General features: G+C 39.4%; 4 protein-coding genes and 2 non-coding genes across 7 annotated transcripts; 1 reads left to right on the top strand and 5 right to left on the bottom strand.

The window, feature by feature from the left end:
• Window positions 1–3,096: 3,096 nt before the first annotated feature.
• Window positions 3,097–3,169, bottom strand: TRNAA-AGC (transfer RNA alanine (anticodon AGC)). The gene has a single exon. It is a non-coding gene; the product is annotated as a tRNA-Ala (tRNA).
• A 2,623-nt stretch (window positions 3,170–5,792) lies between these two features.
• TRNAA-AGC (transfer RNA alanine (anticodon AGC)) lies at window positions 5,793–5,865 on the bottom strand. Its single transcript has one exon. It is a non-coding gene; the product is annotated as a tRNA-Ala (tRNA).
• Window positions 5,866–6,424: 559 nt separating this feature from the next.
• Window positions 6,425–7,346, bottom strand: LOC113695442 (uncharacterized). Its single transcript, XM_027214540.2, has one exon. The coding sequence runs from the start codon at window positions 7,196–7,198 to the stop codon at window positions 6,740–6,742; it is 459 nt and encodes a 152-aa protein (XP_027070341.2). The 5' UTR covers window positions 7,199–7,346; the 3' UTR covers window positions 6,425–6,739.
• A 1,495-nt stretch (window positions 7,347–8,841) lies between these two features.
• LOC113695572 (uncharacterized) lies at window positions 8,842–9,978 on the bottom strand. The gene has a single exon (XM_027214704.2). The coding sequence runs from the start codon at window positions 9,569–9,571 to the stop codon at window positions 9,092–9,094; it is 480 nt and encodes a 159-aa protein (XP_027070505.2). The 5' UTR covers window positions 9,572–9,978; the 3' UTR covers window positions 8,842–9,091.
• LOC113697438 (uncharacterized FCP1 homology domain-containing protein C1271.03c) lies at window positions 9,746–12,834 on the top strand. 2 transcript variants are annotated; one of them, XM_072054559.1, is made up of 7 exons: window positions 9,746–9,859; window positions 10,476–11,593; window positions 11,692–11,773; window positions 11,897–11,966; window positions 12,092–12,277; window positions 12,375–12,435; window positions 12,517–12,834. In XM_072054559.1, exons 2-7 carry the CDS (start codon window positions 11,362–11,364, stop codon window positions 12,693–12,695), a joined length of 810 nt encoding a protein of 269 aa, XP_071910660.1. In that variant the 5' UTR covers window positions 9,746–9,859; window positions 10,476–11,361; the 3' UTR covers window positions 12,696–12,834. The 2 variants fall into 2 exon arrangements, with proteins under 2 accessions (XP_071910660.1, XP_071910661.1); XM_072054560.1 differs by lacking the exon at window positions 9,746–9,859 and having other exon boundaries at window positions 10,110–10,672; window positions 11,369–11,593.
• Window positions 12,835–12,908: 74 nt separating this feature from the next.
• LOC113697437 (AT-hook motif nuclear-localized protein 7) lies at window positions 12,909–17,844 on the bottom strand. The gene is made up of 5 exons (XM_027217047.2): window positions 16,770–17,844; window positions 16,177–16,244; window positions 15,933–16,064; window positions 14,987–15,148; window positions 12,909–13,512 (listed from the first exon to the last, which is right to left on the bottom strand). Exons 1-5 carry the CDS (start codon window positions 17,242–17,244, stop codon window positions 13,180–13,182), a joined length of 1,170 nt encoding a protein of 389 aa, XP_027072848.2. The 5' UTR covers window positions 17,245–17,844; the 3' UTR covers window positions 12,909–13,179.
• Between the last annotated feature and the right edge of the window lie 315 nt (window positions 17,845–18,159).

Below are 18,159 nucleotides of genomic sequence, written 5' to 3'. Positions count from 1 at the left end.
CTGCCGAAGTGAAGGTCCGACCTGCACGCGGGCGAGCTGCGGGGCTGAGTCCCCTGTAGCAACTCCGACGATCAAGTCAGAGGAAGATCTTGTAAGTGAAAGAGTAGAGATTGTGCTATGAATAGCGTACCTTGTGCCTCTCTTTTGTGTAGTATTTATAGATGCTCAGGTAGTAGCTTCCTGGTAGGACAAGGAGTCCTTACTGGAGTGAATGACTCCTAGGGCTCCATGACACAAGCCTAAGGATGCGGACCTCGCAGCCCATCAGGTCCCTACGCCTGAGAGGCGGCGCCTGCATGGGCCGACCTGAAACCGTGGCCCAGCACCTCCAGTCCGAGCTCGTGGGTCGGACTGGGCTGTTCGTGGCCCGGGCCGATATGCGTCTGGGCCCCACTACAACATGTTTTCTAACTAATCACCGTGTAAGATCCCCGTCAATTATGAATTTCTAAAATGTCTTCAACACAATCACCCCCTCCCCTCCCCCCAAAAAAAGAAAAAAAAACTCTCCAAATTGTTCGTTAGGTTGCAAAGCATCGCTGTTACAGTAGTTTACAGGTCTAAATTAAGTAGAATCAATAGAAAGATATTTGATAAGCTAAGAAAAATTTTCAAGTTGCAAAATGCAGGGTAGAATAGTGCTAGTAGAATGTAAAAGATGAAATTTCACTGTCCATTTCAGGAGAAATATATTGCTAATCAAGAAGGTTCCAGTTTTCTTTTCTTTTTTTTTTCCCGTTTGGAAGTATTACCGCGGTTTGACTGCTAAAGTTCTGGTAAGTGTAGTTGGTAGACTCTCATAGCAGACATGGAGGGCGATGTTGTGGCTAAGCTGTCTCCTGAGTTCTCATCTGAGATGTTGTGAAGTTCATAGTTAATTAACCCTGGATTAGACATCGGACCTTACCCGGACTATCATTCAGCACCTAATCCGCATAAAAATATTGGAGTTTAATTGTGTTGATCGCCTTTTTATCTCGTTTCCATTGACAAACAGAATTAGTCTCGTCTCGTGGCATAATAGTTTACGAGGATTACTGGTATTCCACAGCAATAGAAAATGGCTTCTGCTTCATGCATTAGTTAGGAGATTGAACTCAGAAAGCTTTAGCGACCTGTTCATCTCGCATAGTACGTAGTAGCATTAGAAAACCAAGGTCAAATACCATCTGCTCTTCTGGAGTACTAAACAATTTGGCCGTGAGATTTCCCCAGGGCATTTGTATTATATGGCCACCATATTCACGAAAACTTAAAAAAGAAAAATGTTGGACGGTGCCACTGCCAACTCATAATTAACGTTGCTTCTGCTGTTGCTATACTTATACTCATATATATCGTAGTGGGTTAACCAATTCAAATACGAATTCCTTGGGAATGCTACCGCTCCTGAAATACTACTGCGTTCGTACTAAGTTGAGCCAAGCGGCCGGAACACTTGCGAGCTGGAAGGGCTACTAGTACTCTATATCCAGCTGGGAACTCGATCGGGTGGAAGGGTTTGGAGATCTTCTGGTTCTGGAAAGAAAGAAGTCAAGAAGATTATCAAAGGTACTATTATCGCCAGGTTTATCCATGCACGATAACCTTTACTAAGTAGAAGGGAAGATACGAAGGATACTGCCAGCTGCGTACTCCAGGAAGGATGGAAGGAAGGAACGTATGTATACAGCCGATACCATTTTGAATAGCAAAAGTAGATCAGAAAACAGTCATAGTTGGAGATCGAACGTAAGATTGACGGTGTAATGTTGCAAACAAACAAGTATGGACATTCTGCGGTTGGTGGGTAGTTACGAAATACTACTGCCATGGCCTCCGCTTCTGATTTCTTAATCTTCTTACTATATAATTGATAGTACGTTGAGTGTTACAAACTACCTACCTGTAAAAGTCTTACAAAATTTAGAAAATCCTAAACCGTTGAATTAAGCAATTACATTGATCGATCGTATACTACTAAGAATTATTATTGTTATTGTTATTGTTATATACAATATAATGGTGCCGTTAGACGACAAGCTTGGTCCAACCCCCCCCCCCCCCTTCCTCAAAGATGGAGAGAAGAATCCTATATATAGAAGCTTGCGAACATATGAGACGACTAAGAGCCAATGAAGGACGACGACGATACCTCTACGACATTTACCCTTATGCCTTTTCTTTACAATTTATTTGCTTATTTGTTTAACGTTTTTTATTTTTTTTATTTTTTTATTTTATTTTTTTGTCGACACAGGGTGTCCGGGTCAATTTTTACGGGGCCCGACTAATCCCCTGCGATCCAGGTCCGACGCCCCAACCCGATCCTAGCACGATAAGTGCGCGGAGGAATCCAGCAAAGTAGAGACTCGAACTCGGGATCTCGCGGTCACCATTGAGAGGTGCTACCGCTGGACCATTCACGCGGGGCATTTAACGTGTTTTAACTTTATGCTAAAAAAATAACACTGGTCATGTACAAAATCATGATGCGAGAGGTATCGCCATCACCTATCCAATAATCGAATACCAATTCATGCATAGTATCAGATTGTTGTAACCCACTAAACTGATGAACTCTAATGCTAAAAACAAACTTCTTTACATCTCAATCAGACGTAGGCGCTTGATGAGAATGGTGTCGGTGATTGATCAGCAATCACCTTTATGATCCCCAAATCCAATATCGTTTTGGCAGTCAATTTGCAAACAGTACCATGTTTTTAGAGTTCCATTGATTGAGATTCTTGTACAAACGACTGATCTTGAATTTGGTAATCAACCATTAGAAATAAATGAAATTGTGCGATTTTCTACATTTCTAATGCAAGAACGTGTTTGCAGTGCCAACCGACGACATTAAAATATAATATAAAAGATATGCAACTAATAAGAGTGTATTATCTACAAACCCTATTTACCCCACTTACAGGTACTCTTGTAAGTTGTAAAAAGATTTTTGGTTGGGAAAAAGGAATTGTTCCTCTACTTCCACTCATTTTGGGAATTCAGGAGACTTGTTTGTGATGGCGGGAGAAAAAGGTAGCAAGAACCATGGAGCGCTAGCGAGATCACGGTCCATACTGACGGTTGGCAGTAATAATGACTCCATAATGGAGATGCGGGGTATCGATCCCCGTACCTCTCGCATGCTAAGCGAGCGCTCTACCATCTGAGCTACATCCCCTCGTGTGCACCCAGTGGGAATGGGGAATGGAATATTACAGGGTCAGCAACTAGAATTATCCGCAAACGATGATGGTGCCGGTGCTTAACTAGAATAACCGATTTGCAATTTAAATGGCTAGAAAATTCGCGTAGCTTCAAAAGTGTCGCAAACTCCAATTTTAGATTAAAGTATTCGGATAGTCACTAAATTTTTTCGATAGTCAAAATTTGATCTGCTTAATGATTAATATTATATTTCCACTATCAAAAGTGTGAATTTAAATAATATTATATTTCTATTCGTTGAACTATCAACAGTGTGAATTTTGGATCACTTCGTCTGATTCCATCGTTAACTCTACCAACTTTAAAGGTTTGCACGATTCGTAAGGCACATTATTAATAGTTAAATCTGACTAAGGGCCTGTTTGGAACCTGAGTTTTTTGGGGGTTTGTCTAAAATTTTACTGTAGCGCACTGTAGAAGTTTTTGAAAAAATTTTGTAGAAGTTTTTGTAAGATGAAAAACTTTTTTTTCTTTTTTTTTTTTCTCTTTCCCTTCTTTTTCTTTTTCTTTCTTTCCTTTTTCTTTTCTTTCCTCCCTTTTTCTTCTTCTTCTCCTTCTTCTTCTTCCCCGTTACCTCCGCCACCCCCAGCAGCAACTCCACCTCCCGTCTGCCCCCTCTGCCCCGCCATCCCCCTCCCCCCGCTTTCCCTCTCTCCCTCACCTCCCCCCTCTGCCCCGCCTTCCCCCTCTCCCCCGCTGCCCCCCTCTGCGCCACCCCCTTCTGCCCTTTCCCCCTCCCCCTGCCTTCCCTCTCTCTCCCGCCGTCCCCCTCTGCCCCGCCTTCCCCCTCTCTCCCGCTGCCCCTCTCTGCCCAGCCTTCCCCCTCTCCCCCGCTGCCCCCTTCTGCGCCACCCCCCTCTGCCCCTTCCCCCTCCCCCCGCCTTCCCTCTCTCCCCCGCCGTCCCCCTCTGCGTCGCCCCCCTCTGCCCCCCTCGCCGCCCCCCTCTGCGCCACCCCCCTTTGCGCCGGACGTAGAGAGAAAAAAAAAAGACAAGAGAGAATGATGGCAGGGGAGGAAGAGGGGGAGAGGGAAAAAAAAGGGGGAAAAAAAAAAAGACCGGCACCGGAAATTGGTGACAGAGCCGGCTATGGAGGTGGTGGTGGGAGAGGAAGAAGAAGAAAAGGGGAAGGGAATTTTTTTTTGTTGTGTTTTGGATATTTTAAGTGTGTAGGTTAAAAATTTTGATAAATTTTTTGGGGTTCCTGTAGCAAAAGTTGTTAAAAAACTAGTTTTATACAAACTTGGTAAAAAACCAAGCTTCCAAACAGGGCCAAAGTTATCAATGACATCATATGAAATGACTCAAAATTTATACTTTTAATAATTTAATGGATAAAAATATACTATTAATGATTGAATTACCAAAACTCAACCATTCTGAGGTCTAATGGCTATTGAATAATTTGCTCAGAAATTTATTGGAAGCACTGAAAAGCTACAGGAAAAATGTTTCTTTTATTCCATCAAGCATTCAATTACAGTTGCACACTAATACTGGTGCTTATTGAGAAATGAACTTAGACGTAGGATTGGATGCAAGTTGGGTACCCGTCCCGTCAATCATTTGGTTATTCTGACCCGTATTTTGCAGTCAACCATTTTCTGACTATTATCCGCCCTGCATATCAATAAGTACCTAGTTATAAGATACCCGCTGAGATAGAGTCAGGATCAACGAGTACTTGTCCCGTCCAATTTATCATTTAATTTTAAAAAATGATTTATATTAATTTAATTTTACATTTTACACATTCATTTAAAATTTAATAAAGATTTTTTTCTAAAAAAAACCTCCCATCAAAAAACAAAATGAGAAGAGAATAAAAGAAAAAAGAAAAGAATTTAAAAGAATTTAAAATCAATAAAACTTTGAAATAAGTACCTTTTTTTAAAAATATATGTTCCACGTTAATTAAACTATTTTCTATAAAATATAAGATGATGATCTCTACAAATGAATCTTGTAAATAAACTATAGTCTCTTATATTTGTAATGCAATTTGTTCAATGAAATTACTTATTTAACTCTAAAAATATTCTTTTATAATATATGTATAAAAATAAAAAATATATATATGAAGGACGAATCGAATACTCATGGATTTTTAATTATGTAATCTTAACCTGCTTCGCATCTAAACAAGTACCTGACCTCCTTTTGACCCGATCAAATAATGCAGATCGAGTATCCTAATTTTCGGATCAGATCAAATCGAATATGGCGAGTTTTCTAGTTAGCGGGTAATTTTACTCGTCCCTACTCAAAAGTGCTGATTTTACTAGTTAAAAAAAAAAAACTAAAAAGCGAGCACAAAAATGTTACTGCTACCTAGACAGCAGGGCTGCTAAGGAAGAGGCAGAAAAGCACTAAGTTTAAGTTACCTGAGAATAAGAGTATTATCTACAAACCCTATTTACCCCACTTGCAGGTACTCTTAAGTTGTAAAAAGATTTTTGGTTGGGAAAAAAGTAATTGCTCCTCTACTTCCCTATGATGGCGGGATAAAAAGGTAGGAACCATGGAGAGCTAGCATCATCACGATCCATACTAGCGGTTGGAATAATAAGTCCTTAGTGGAGATGCGGGGTATCGATCCCCGTACCTCTCGCATGCTAAGCGAGCGCTCTACCATCTGAGCTACATCCCCTCGTATGACCACTGTAGCAATGGAAATTAGATACTCACTAAATAGAATCATCCGCAGACGATGATGGTGCCGGACTGCCGGTGCTAAACGAGAATAACCGATACCTCGTTACAATGCCAGAAGATTCGCGTAGCTTCAAAAGTGTCGAAACTCCAATTTTAGAGTAAAGTATTTCGATAATCACTAAATTTTTTTAATAGTCAAAATTTGATCACTTAATGATTAATATTACATTTACATTGTTCTACTATCGAATGTGTGAATTTAAATAATATTATATTTCTACTTATCCAACTATCAAAATATAAATTTTAGGACATTTCGTTTGATTTCATCATTAACTCTATCAAATTTGAAGATATGCACGTGTCACAAGACACATTATTAATAGTTAAATCTGACAGAATTAACAATAACATTGAAATGACTCAAAATTTATATTTTTAATAATTTAGTGAGTAAAAATATATTACTAATATTTGAATTACCAAAACTCAACTATTCAAAGGTTTAATAGCTACTAGATAATTTGCTCCCAATTTTATTGGAAACACTAAAATTCAACAGGAAAGATGTTTCTTTATTCCATCAAGCATTCAATTACAGTTGCACACTAATACTGGTGCTTATTGAGAACTGAACTCAGAAGCGCTGATTTTACTGGGGAAAAAAAAAAAACTAAAAAGCGACCACAAAAAATGTTACCACTACCGAGACAGCAGGGCTGCTCAAGAAAAGGCAGAAAAGCACTACTAAGTTTAAGTTACCCAGAAAATAAAAAAATAAAAAGAAAAGCACAAAGTTTGCATGCCTACAAACTAAACCTCTCAGTTACAAAATTAAATCATTCCAATTGAAAAAACAGAAAAAAAAACTAAATATTGGTCTGCAATTGAGGATCAACATCAATCCGAGCCACACCTTCTTCAGCAAGTTTAGGGACCTCCAACTCTCCGACCACCAATCCGGCGACCCCACTAACCTCCCCCCTAAGTATCCTGTCCTCCGCCTCTTCGTCCACATAGTTTGGATCGTTTTCATCTATGGCAGGAGGAGCTGCACCCAGTTCATTCTCTGTAGTGTCCCTGGGCCCCTCCCACGTATACTTTCCCCCGTGACCGGACTTATGCTGACGGCCTAACGGAATCCCATCAATAGGACGACGGTCTTGTCTCTGCACGCCCTTGTCAATCAGTTTCTTTTCTATGTACTTAAGCGTGTCCACGTTGGAACTGTCTACTTCGACTTTCTCCACACGCTTTCGCCCCTCCTCGTCTCCGCTTACGGCTCTGAACGTAACAGTTTCTTTGGTATCATCATCTATGCGATTCATTTTCTCAACTTTTATTTATTTTGCTGCTGAAGAAAAATATGTTGTGGGCGTGGGTCTTTAATGTTGTTGAAACGTTATTGACGGAGAGGATTCTACCTGGGGAAGCTAGGCCGAGAGGCAGGCTGGCTGGCAGCCACGGCATTGAGAATTCGTTGGCAAGGTGGGAGAGAGGGATGAGTGCCACTTGGTGGATGCGGTAACGTGTCTTGTTCCCGTCACCTGATGCAGTGACTAATGCCTTCTAATTTATTCATTCGTGTTTTTAATTTGTCAAAGAGAAGAAAATGGTATTTGCATTTTATTTTTTATTATTTACACCCTCATTATTTATTTTATTTTATAATTTAATAGATGAAAACTATATGATTAAAATGATAGTAAAAATATGATTAATAAAATTGGAGTGTAAATAACGCTTCACTTTATTGTGGGTTTTATTTGCAATGTAATAAAATTTCGTGTCAACAAGATCTTCTTTAATCAAGATTTTATTTTAATTAGTAATTAATAAATAAGATCGTTAAATTTCATTTCATCAAACGTAAATGTCCCTGCACACAGCGAATGTTACAAAAGATGGAAACTTAAAGACTCCGATCAATGAGCTAGACAATGAGTTACCTCTCTTGCATGTCTATCTAGACAATGAGCTACCTCATTGTTTCAACTTGATAATGTACAAACAAGCAGTTTAGCATCCTGAATCCGATTATCACTATTAGAATTACTGAGTCAAAGATTTTATATCTCGTTTCGATTGTTATTTTTTAAAATTTTTGTAAAAAAAATATATTGTAACAATCTAATATATATATAAAATAAAAAATTGATTGAAAAATACGTTAGAGGAAAGGACCGCACTTCATTATTTAATTCAGATCCACTTGCACAAATAATATTTATGATTTTCAGGGGTTAATCCGGGTCAGATCTGGGCTGCAATTAGCAACTCGAAGTTGCTTATCTGTACAAATATTTATCTTTCCCGATTGTAGATCGCTCATGGCCCAGATATGGTTGCGTCATTTTGCTTTTACCCTGGCCCAATATTACTTCCATACACATCCCACAACGTGATGATGTCTGGATAGGCGTTAGATATCAGTCCGAGGCAGATCCTTTTTTTTTTTTGTCAATCAACAGTTATCTATTCTAAACTCACTCTTACTCTTACTTTAACCTATATTTAGAAAGAGGGTTCACTTGGACCATGAAAAAATCGACGAAACTTGAATCATCGTCAGATCAAACAGATGTACCACGCATCAGTATAAATTTAAGTAAAATTTAAATCAGTTAAAGTGATAGTCACATATAATGACAAAGGATGGAAAACAAAATTTAAAATCTCGACCTCTCACCCCCCACTAACCTTAATAAGCCCCCCACTAAACCTTAATAAGCTACGGTGATGACCAACAACTCAAATAGCTATTGGTAAAGGAAAGATATCCTCATATCCTAAATTCCTAATATATAAATACCAAGGGTCATTTTTTAGGAAATTAAAGGGGCCAACCCTCGATTTTTAAGAATAGATTTGTGTACATTTTTGGTAGATATGATTTTATTAATACACAACAAAATACGGGGCATACCCCTTATAAATTTCTAATTCCAATAAATTTCATAAGCAAAAGGAATAGAAAGAAGCTTGCAGCGTCTGCAAATCTTTATTAGCCTATGTCATTACAAGCCACAGGAGTGTCTCTTGTTTCATGCAGAATCTCTCCCAACATTTTTCTACACACACGCTTAGTAGTGTTAGACGAAGACGCACGGCATAAACCAACACACAATAGTTAAGACAGACCAACGATGGAATATAAGAGATCATCATGAGACCCCAGAACCAACGGAAGCCGTCGGAAATCCTTTAAAATCATCCAATGGTCAACCCGTCGAATGAGGATGAACTTCGATCCTTGCCACCCCTTCCTCAGCAAGCTTGGGAGCCTCGACTTCACCCACCACCACTCCTCCCTCATCATCGTCATCACCAGCAGCGCTTTCTCCCGGCTTCACCAACCTCGCCTCTGCCTCTTCATCCACATAATTAGGATCCTTCTCATCAATGGCTGGGGGGGCGGCCTGCAGCTCATTCATGAACTCTTCGTCAGGGCCTTCCCACGAGTATTTCCCTCCATGTCCCTTCTTGGGATCATGCTTCAGCGGCAGCCCATCTGCAGGGTGGCGCTCCATTCTCTGCACCCCTTTGTCAATCAGCTTCCTTTCGATATACTTGAGGGTATCGACATCACGGGTCTTCACCTGGACCCTTTCCACGTGCTTTCTCCCTTCTTCAGCTCTGCAATCCGCTCTGATTTCCACTTTCTCCTTCTTCTCCTTGTCCTTGTGAACGACGGGCTTCATTCTCTTCCGAATTATCTTCTCTTTCAACACCAGATAATAAGAGGTTATATATACCAGTCGTATAATTTTTTATTTTGAAATTTGGTACGTGGTTTTACTACAAGTAGATTAATCTGCGACTTGCTAATCTGAGTCTTGATTTCTTCGCTCGAGGTAGGTTATTCATTTATTTATAGAAGAATAAGGATTAGGATGTTGGAAGGTGCTGGCGAATTGATGACAAGGACCAGCTAGAAGGTTCCGACTGTTCTAGATTCTTGCAATGGTAATTAAGAAGCTGCTGGATAGGTATACTTTTTTTTTTTTTTTTATTTTGTAATCAATTGTCATCTTCTACGTTTATTCCTACTTCTGCTCTTAACTACTTATTACAGGGAGATTCAACAGGAGATATATATTGGGCTACGTGCTCATTGGACCATTAGGATGTTACTGGATACTTCTTCGCCTGATTGATACTTATCATTTTTTAATATCTCGAAATTAGAGTCACTCTCTAAAAATCAACATAACATTTTATTATTAGTTATGCTACTGTACAATTTGGAAAAAAGCAAAAGCAAAGCCATTTTATATTTTAAAAAAAATTACATTTTTTGTGAACATATTTCCTAATAATCTTCTTAATTCACGTATATTTTTAAATTTCGAATTTGAGGATTATATTATAAAATCACCCAAATCTTCCTTATCCAAACACAACATATTCCTCTCAAAAAAATTTGATTTTCGAGAAACAATAAAAATCATGAGACGAACAGAGTAATATTTTCACAATATCCAATTAATTAAGTACATAGTTATTAATGCAACGACGATGATGTTCATAATGAACCAAGTGGGAACTAAGAATGACATTGGCGGGTTCAGAGTTCGAATACTGATACTGGAGCTGATGGCTCAGGGTGGAGAGGTGTGCGAAGGGATGGCAAAAAAGAGAACCTAGTGGGCCTTGCTTCAAATGATTTTGTCCCTCTGCCTGGACCCAATTTTAGACTCAGGGGTCGTCAAGGGTTCAACAGAAGGCCCAATTGCTCCGGGAATCAGGAATTCACCTGCTCAATAGTCACCAGTAGTCTACTACGACGGAAGATAAAGATGGTAAATTGCACTTCAAGTTTGGCATCAAGCAGCCTCTAGCCTTTCCAAAAAGGGACTGTTATCCAGATTTTGCTTCTGGGCTCAACGAACTCATAAGCAGCCCAAAAAAAAAAAAAATTTACTATTCCAATAATGGACTTTCATTTGCAGAGATGGCGAAGAGAACTACTTGAATTGAGACTACTAGTGACTATTAACATGTGGAAATGGAATGGGGAATTTATGACAAAAATTATATCCCAGAATTTTTGCTTCCTTCTGCTTTTCAGATTTCCTCTCCTTTTGCGTTTTTTTTTTCTTTGGGAACCAAAAAAGAAAATGGACCAATAATAATCTTCCACGGGAAGCAGATAGCGACGGTGGGACTGAGTCAGATTGAAAAAAACGAAAAGCCACAACATTAGAGAAAGCAAACGGACCCCTAGTGTACTTAATTCAGCATTACAATAGCAGTAGAAGGAAGAATAGAATGTATAGAATTCGATTGGTCACTGCCTCCTTGGGGCTCTGTATTTCTATGCATGAGCATGAACCTCGAAATTCCAAAAGATTTTCCTTTGTTGACACACACGTAAAAGAGAAGTTAAAAATGCATATTCATTTCGCTTCCTCCATCTATAAATTTAACCTTTCTTTTCTACCTCTCTCGCTGTGAAAATCATTGACACGTGGTGCTCTTGAATCATCAAATGGCAGCAAAAATCCAAGGCATGAAGCTGAAGAATGTTGTTGGGGATGACGACGGCAGCGACGGTGCAGCAGATGACTTAGGTGGCCTTTCCTTGGAGAAATTGAAGCTTGGTCCCAGTAAAAAACTCCTAGTACTGTGTCTGGGCGGCTTGTTGGCGCACAGGGTGCACAAGCGCCACTCGGCCTCGGTCCAAGGCCGCCGTCCGGATCTTGTTTACGGCAACTTTCTGGGTACAGTGTGTTATGTTCCTGGAATTATGGGCAGCCTTTTTTGCATTGTTAGCCTTCGTTCAGCTCTTAAACTAAATTTTCATCTTCTTTTCTTACAGTATTCAAGAGGCCATTTTGTGGTGAATTCCTCAATTTCTGTTTCCAGCGATTTGAAGTGGGATTATGGTCTTCAGCCAGGGAGTTCGTACAATTTACTTATGCTTGTCCTCGTATCATCTTTCCACACTTTCTTTCTCCTTAAATTCCCAAAAAAAAGGTTCTCTGTATTGTTTTTTAACCTCTGCTCGATTTTTCTCGTTTTAGACGAAATATGGATTATGTTCTGAGATTCATCATGGATGATAGTGTGAGACGCAAGGTTGCCTTTGTGTGGGTATGTATGTCTATGTCCGCTATGGCCAGAATTTCATTTACTAAAATTCTGTCGTCACAAAACCAAGAGCTTAATCGAAATCTGAACTTGGGGAACCTTTTTATTTATTTCTCTTTTTTTAACAGGATCAGGAAGAATGCATAGACTCTGGATTTCGGAGCTTGCATAAAAAGCAGAAGCCCTTATTCTTGAAGGACCTGAATAAAGTTTGGGAAAACAAAGACCGGAGTCTCCCTTGGCCGAGTGGCAAATATTCATCATCCAACACATTGCTCATTGATGACGAGCCCTGCAAGGCCCTCCTGAATCCTGTAACTGGCAGCGTACTTTTGTTGCTACAAAGTCAATAATAAAGGTTCTCTTACTACTGTTTAGGACCCTGATTTGTTCTGTTATATTTGACTGCAGCCTCATACATCAATTTTCCCTCATCCGTACAAGTCAGACAACTGCAAGGATACATTTTTAGGTACACTGAAATATGTTGTTCGACTGCATATAACCGTGCAAAGTGTACGACAGATGCCTCATCCTCTAGTTTAATCACCAGGTCCCAAAGGCGAATTGCAGGTCTTCTTAGATGGCCTTGCCGATGCTGATGAAGTTCCTTCTTATGTGAAAGAACATGCGCTTGGGCAGCCTGCAATAACCGCCTTACATCCTGATTGGGGCTACTCTGAAAGCGTCGTTCGGCATTTTCAGAGGACAAAGGCAGCTTTAGACAGATAGAACGCTTACAACATGAACAAATCATTTGGCTACTATTTTTCTTGCTTAAAAAAGGAATAAAAGTTTGGCATTTCGTAGGTGCTGTATGGAGTTATTGTTAAAGTTAAATGGACCAGGGACTTACCCTATTTCCAACTAAGTTCAGCAGATCCCACAAACCCGTTATGAATTGGCACAACAAAAACCAGAGGAAGAGAAGGTGGTGAGGAGGAATTAGTACGGACATAAATCAGACATTTTATAAGCCCCATCATCAAATCCAGTATGTAAAAATATGGAAAAATAAAATAACCGGCAGCCTAATGTAATGTTCTAGAGTTGCATGTACCTTACGAAAATACAAGATAAAAAGGGTAAAATTAGCTTCTTTTAACTACCCTGTCAGCCTCTATGCCTCTCCACGATGAACCTACAATCCTCAAATTACAATCAGCGCATTCAAGATGCAGTCAAACTCTCACGCCAGAAGCAATCAACGCCACCTTCATTGGTGCTCAAATGTCACAGACACATTTATATCAGGAGTTGACCTCTGATCTGGTGTGGGATCTGAAACATTCCAATCAGCATTGTCAGTGGAGGTCGAATTTGGATTATCCGCATTGCTTGTGCTGTTCTCCAGTTCCCCATTAGTTTCTACTGACAAGTTAAATGTTGGGGCATGCAAAATGTTGCTCTCCGGTGGTGCTTGAGATACTGGTTTAGCTGACATTACAGCATCCAAAGCACCATGCACAGCAGTTGCTGTTCTGGGTTCAGAATTGTGCTTCCTTCTATGCGTTTTATAACCATTAGGCATGAAGCTTCCAACCACAATCTACCAAGAAGAAAGAACTAGAATGAACATAGTGATATCACGTCTGATCAATGCCAAGCTAATGGAAATCACACATGGATTCCTCCAACAAAAAAATCACACGTGGAGATTATACGAACAGTAGCAGTCCCAAGTGAGATTCTACAAAGCATCAGAATGAATGCATACCCATGCCAAACTCATAGGAAGAAGCTTAAGTATCAGTAATTACGGAGGACAAATCTACTCCTAAGAACCTTAAGTATCAGCATGCAGAGGATAAAGCTACAGCATTAAATGTTTTCGCATCAGTGACTAGATATTCAAACTGAAATCTTTATCTGCAGAAAGGCCATGATCCACAATAAGTATATTAGTAATTTTTCTAGCCAGTTTATTTTAGGATTAATCTTTTCTACATTGATAGTGCATACACTATCAGTCTCAGATGAATGAACACTATGCAAAATTTGAATTTAAAATTCAACTTTTACACATATGTCATGGATCGAACAGTGATAGTGTATATACTGCCAGAGAATATATAAGATTTACTCTTTATTTTAATGGGCTATCAGACAAAAGTCTTCTAAACAACAAATGACCCTAATGGCCTCTTGGACCACGTCTATGTGGAGAAAGCTAACCACAGACTAATAACACACCATCAACATCTAGAGGAGTGATTTAGAATTATGCAGTGAGTGTTTCATCCTCCTTTTCCTAGAATTTGTACCCTCAAGTGTATACTTAAGAATGTCAAAAAAAATATCTAATGTGTCTGTGCAATGATTTGTATCTCTAAACTACAGTGAAAACACTATACAAGTCGCAAAGCCATCCATTAAGCTAGAGAGGGCACATGGATGATGCCCTTTGATACGATATCAGCAAACTTGCACTGGAGACTTTTCAGATAGCTTGACGTGTTAATTTTATTTGCAGAAGTGAAACTAATTTGAAAAGTATCTAAATGCCCCCCTGCAGGGGAAGGGGGAATAAATGCGAGTGTATGCATTCACATGGTAAATTAGGTGTAATTTAGGTGTCTTAATGGGTGCCCAAGTGCCCCCGAAGCACTCATTAGAAAAATCCTTTCAGATAAAGCACATTATGGTTATCTTACATAGGTACTTTTACAATCACCAAAAGAAGACATATGCAGCCTACATCTCCAAGAGACATAACATACCCAACTATATCTCAAAGAATTTTGCTTGAACATGTGAGGTCTTTGTAGTGGGATGTTAATTACGCTAGTTTATCATGTTTTATGAATACCATATCCTTGCCATTCCCTTGGAAATGAAGCATCAACTCTGTAATTAGAGAATACATGTATTCCTATATATCATGTTACAAAAAGCTGACAAGAAGACATGAAACCATTCTTTCCCCATAAAGAAAGTTATTATATTTCAATAAGTAATGACAGATTAGGCAGCTCAGCAATAAACAGATGCTAGCAAAATTGTGGCACATAAGAAAGGCCTACTTGGGTTGGGCTGGCAGCCAAAAGCAAACCAGCGACTCCACCACCAATCACGCGCCCATCAGGACCAGCTAGTGAAACACTTAATCCACCTGATCGGCTTTTGATGCCTCCATTTTCTGAAATTGTGAATGATCCGGTTAACGTCAAAATCTCAAAGCGGCCCTGCATTTATCAGGACGTTTGTACATCAGCAATATGAAAATAATAATTCATCTCATGAACAATTTCTATTTGGCAACAGTTTTACCAGAAATACAAACAAAAGTAAGATAAACGGAAATTTCAAACAAATCAACCTCCAATAGAGAGTTCTTTTAACACATAGATATCAAGTAATGTTAAGCCAAAAGCAATAAGTTAATGTTTCTTTATCGTTTGACGATCAATAACGGCAAGTAAACAACACAGATTTAAACTCAAAAAACTCCAGAATAATGTTCAAAATGCAATGGTTAAAAAGCTCCAAACCAGAGTTCCTTTAACGCATACAGATAAATTAACAACAAGCAAAAACACAAGTTGATAGTCAAAAACAACAAGATAACATTCCTGTAACTTAAGAGGACCAAGTAAGGTAAGTGAAAAGCTAGACGCAAGCTCAAAAAACTCCAAAAGAATGTTCCCTTATGTAAGAAGGTCAGTTACTGTAACTGAAAAGCAAGATTTGAACTGGAAAAGCCAAAATAGTCTTCTATTAACGTAAGATCAATTCACAGGGAAAGAAAGATAGACCACAACTGAAAAACTCTCAACCTTCTTTTAACGCAACAAGAACAACCAGAATGATGAATTAAATTGAACATATTGTTAGTAAACGATATCCAAAGTTATTGTCCCAAAGATTACTGTCCACAAATAACTTGTACTAGTAAGCAAACTGTGATGCAGCAGAGAAACAATAAAGACTTGAAAACGATTCCCACAGCCACGGATTGAATGATCATACCTCGTATGTCAAGATACCCCCAGAAGAACCAGGCTGGCGAATTGTAACATTGGAAACAGTCCCATTTGCAGAAAGAACGCATAAACCCCGGGGTCCCTTTTGTGCAAATGAAAGGATCTTTCCTGCAACATCCTGCATGACAACGTAAATTCGCATAACTAATCAACCGCAGGGGTTTGTCCTCCGCATATAAACTTATAAAAGAGAGAGATGACAAAGGCCATGTCATCCATTTCAATATTACCTCTCCTGTATAGACATTCACCACATGAGGTGTAAAATCCCCACCTGCTGTGCTTGCAAAGAGTTCACCTTAATAAATCAAAGTAACCCGATATCAGAAATCAGTACCATAAACTAATTACTGAAATAAATTAGCCTACTTTTACCAGAGTTGGTCTTTTATTTCACTCTCTATCTCTCTCACACACACACACAAAAACACACGAGTAACTTACGACTAATGAAAGCTGCAAACTTTAACATTCCTATACATCATACAGGGTACAGAATCATTAAAGATTACTCACAGTCGCAGTAATTGGAAAGTCTCCCAAGGAAAGCGCTATGGAGCAACCCTAACTCTTGTTCTACCTAATTCCTTTCCAATCAAAGCCCCAATCTCAAGAAAGAAATACTTGTTGATAACAGAAGCAACACTAGAAGTTTCCTGGCAAGGCTAAATTCTCTTTTTCCTTTTCTTTTCTTTTTCTAAGCAAAAATTTCACATGTACGTGCGTATACACGGATACTGCAAAATTCCATTCACATTATTAAAATGACGAGACAGATGCAAGGAAGAAAAAAATACCCAAGAAAAAGAAAAGAAAAACTAACCCAAAGAAGCAAGAAGTTGCCAGTTGCCAGAACCAGGAGGCCTACCACGGCCCCTTTTCGATGAAGAAGAGGAAAAGTGAGGAGGAGAAGTTGGTGATGTCAAAGTAAAGCCAGGTGGGTTTGTAGGCGTAGCCATATATGGAAGTCGCAAGTTTCCTTCCGAGTCATACTTCCTTGGCCTTCCTCTTTTCTTTTTACCCCTGGACCCACTGAGCAACCCCAGATCACCACTCCTGCTACTCACACCACCACTCCCCACCACCACCCCACCACCAGGTTCAGCACTACCTCCTCCTCCTCCTCCTCCTTCCATGGTGGCTGCACTCACACCAAGGCTGTTCTCCATGCTCATGGTCACGGCCATGTTCATCACCACTGGCAACACCATCCCTTCGCCACCACCGCTCACCGGCGGGGATGACTCAGTTTTCCCGGGTGACCCGGATTCAGTGCTCTCTTTTTCTTCCAAGTCCATACCACTGTTTCTTGAAGAGAAAACTATATATATGCTTTTCTTTTTTTCTTTTTTTGGAGAAGGAAAAAGACAAAAAAAAAAAAAAAAAACTACAGCAGGCAGGTACAATTGAATACGTGCTAGTATAGATATAGTACTAGTAAGTAAATACTAGTAGCGAGGAGGGAGTGAATGATTTACGGTAATCTAAAGAGAGAGAAAGAAGGGGGCAGAGAGAGGACTGGGTTTGGACGATTTAGGAGAAAGTTTTGAAAGAAGGTTTGGTGAACAGATGGCGCCACAGGCAGAAGGGTTGAAGATGTTGCTGTCACTTTTTGGAATTTAGTACTCCTACTTACCCTCAGTTAGAGAGATGAGTGTTGTTGAGAGACAGAGAGAGTTTGTAAAGTCGAGTTCCCTCCATTAATGGCCTTACGGTATGGTAACACAGAGAGAGAGAGAGAGAGAGTGATTAAGGAGAAAGGAAAAGTGCAGCAGTGAATAGTAGTAGTCCTCCGCAGGCTAACCGTGGTCAAGTGTCTGGACTTTGCTGTGACCAGAGAAATTTTAGAAAGTCGAAAGTTTACTTTGGGCTTCCTAATTTACCCTTTTCACATTGTATGCATCGTGTATGTATTTATGTATGTACAGTATACTGCTAGTCTACTGCTACTACTTACTTGTTAGGTGTATTGTGGACTTTTAGAGATACTCACCGGTTGTACTTATGCATAACATAATGATGAATATTTTAGGATTTGCCTTCCATATACGGAGATTGAGTTTTGTGTTAGAATATCTTTAAAATCATTTTCAGCACTATAACCAAATGGATAATAATTTATTTATTATCTTATTTTGATTATTCAATATGATAACTATTGGTGTTTCTGTCCAATTATTCATTTTATCATCTTTTTGGAATATTTGGTATAA

The sequence above is a fragment of the Coffea arabica genome, chromosome 6e, assembly GCF_036785885.1.
Source record: "Coffea arabica cultivar ET-39 chromosome 6e, Coffea Arabica ET-39 HiFi, whole genome shotgun sequence".
Taxonomy (NCBI): Eukaryota; Viridiplantae; Streptophyta; class Magnoliopsida; order Gentianales; family Rubiaceae; genus Coffea; species Coffea arabica.
The sequence above is the reverse complement of the archived record's forward strand: the minus strand, read 5'-3'. Positions and strand labels throughout refer to the sequence as shown.

Bases quoted from the DNA above. Each gene is read 5' to 3' on its own strand.
- LOC113695442 (XM_027214540.2), bottom strand. From the start codon at position 7,198: ATGAATCGCATAGATGATGATACCAAAGAAACTGTTACGTTCAGAGCC.
- LOC113695572 (XM_027214704.2), bottom strand. From the start codon at position 9,571: ATGAAGCCCGTCGTTCACAAGGACAAGGAGAAGAAGGAGAAAGTGGAA.
- LOC113697438 (XM_072054559.1), top strand. From the start codon at position 11,362: ATGGCAGCAAAAATCCAAGGCATGAAGCTGAAGAATGTTGTTGGGGAT. The intron at 11,967-12,091 runs GTATGTATGTCT...TTTTTTTAACAG, and splicing joins GCAAGGTTGCCTTTGTGTGG to GATCAGGAAGAATGCATAGA. The intron at 12,436-12,516 runs GTACACTGAAAT...TTTAATCACCAG, and splicing joins CTGCAAGGATACATTTTTAG to GTCCCAAAGGCGAATTGCAG.
- LOC113697437 (XM_027217047.2), bottom strand. From the start codon at position 17,244: ATGGACTTGGAAGAAAAAGAGAGCACTGAATCCGGGTCACCCGGGAAA. The intron at 16,245-16,769 runs GTTAGTTTTTCT...TGATTTATTAAG, and splicing joins GCAACTTCTTGCTTCTTTGG to GTGAACTCTTTGCAAGCACA. The intron at 13,513-14,986 runs GTAGGCCTTTCT...TCTTCTTGGTAG, and splicing joins TGGCTGCCAGCCCAACCCAA to ATTGTGGTTGGAAGCTTCAT.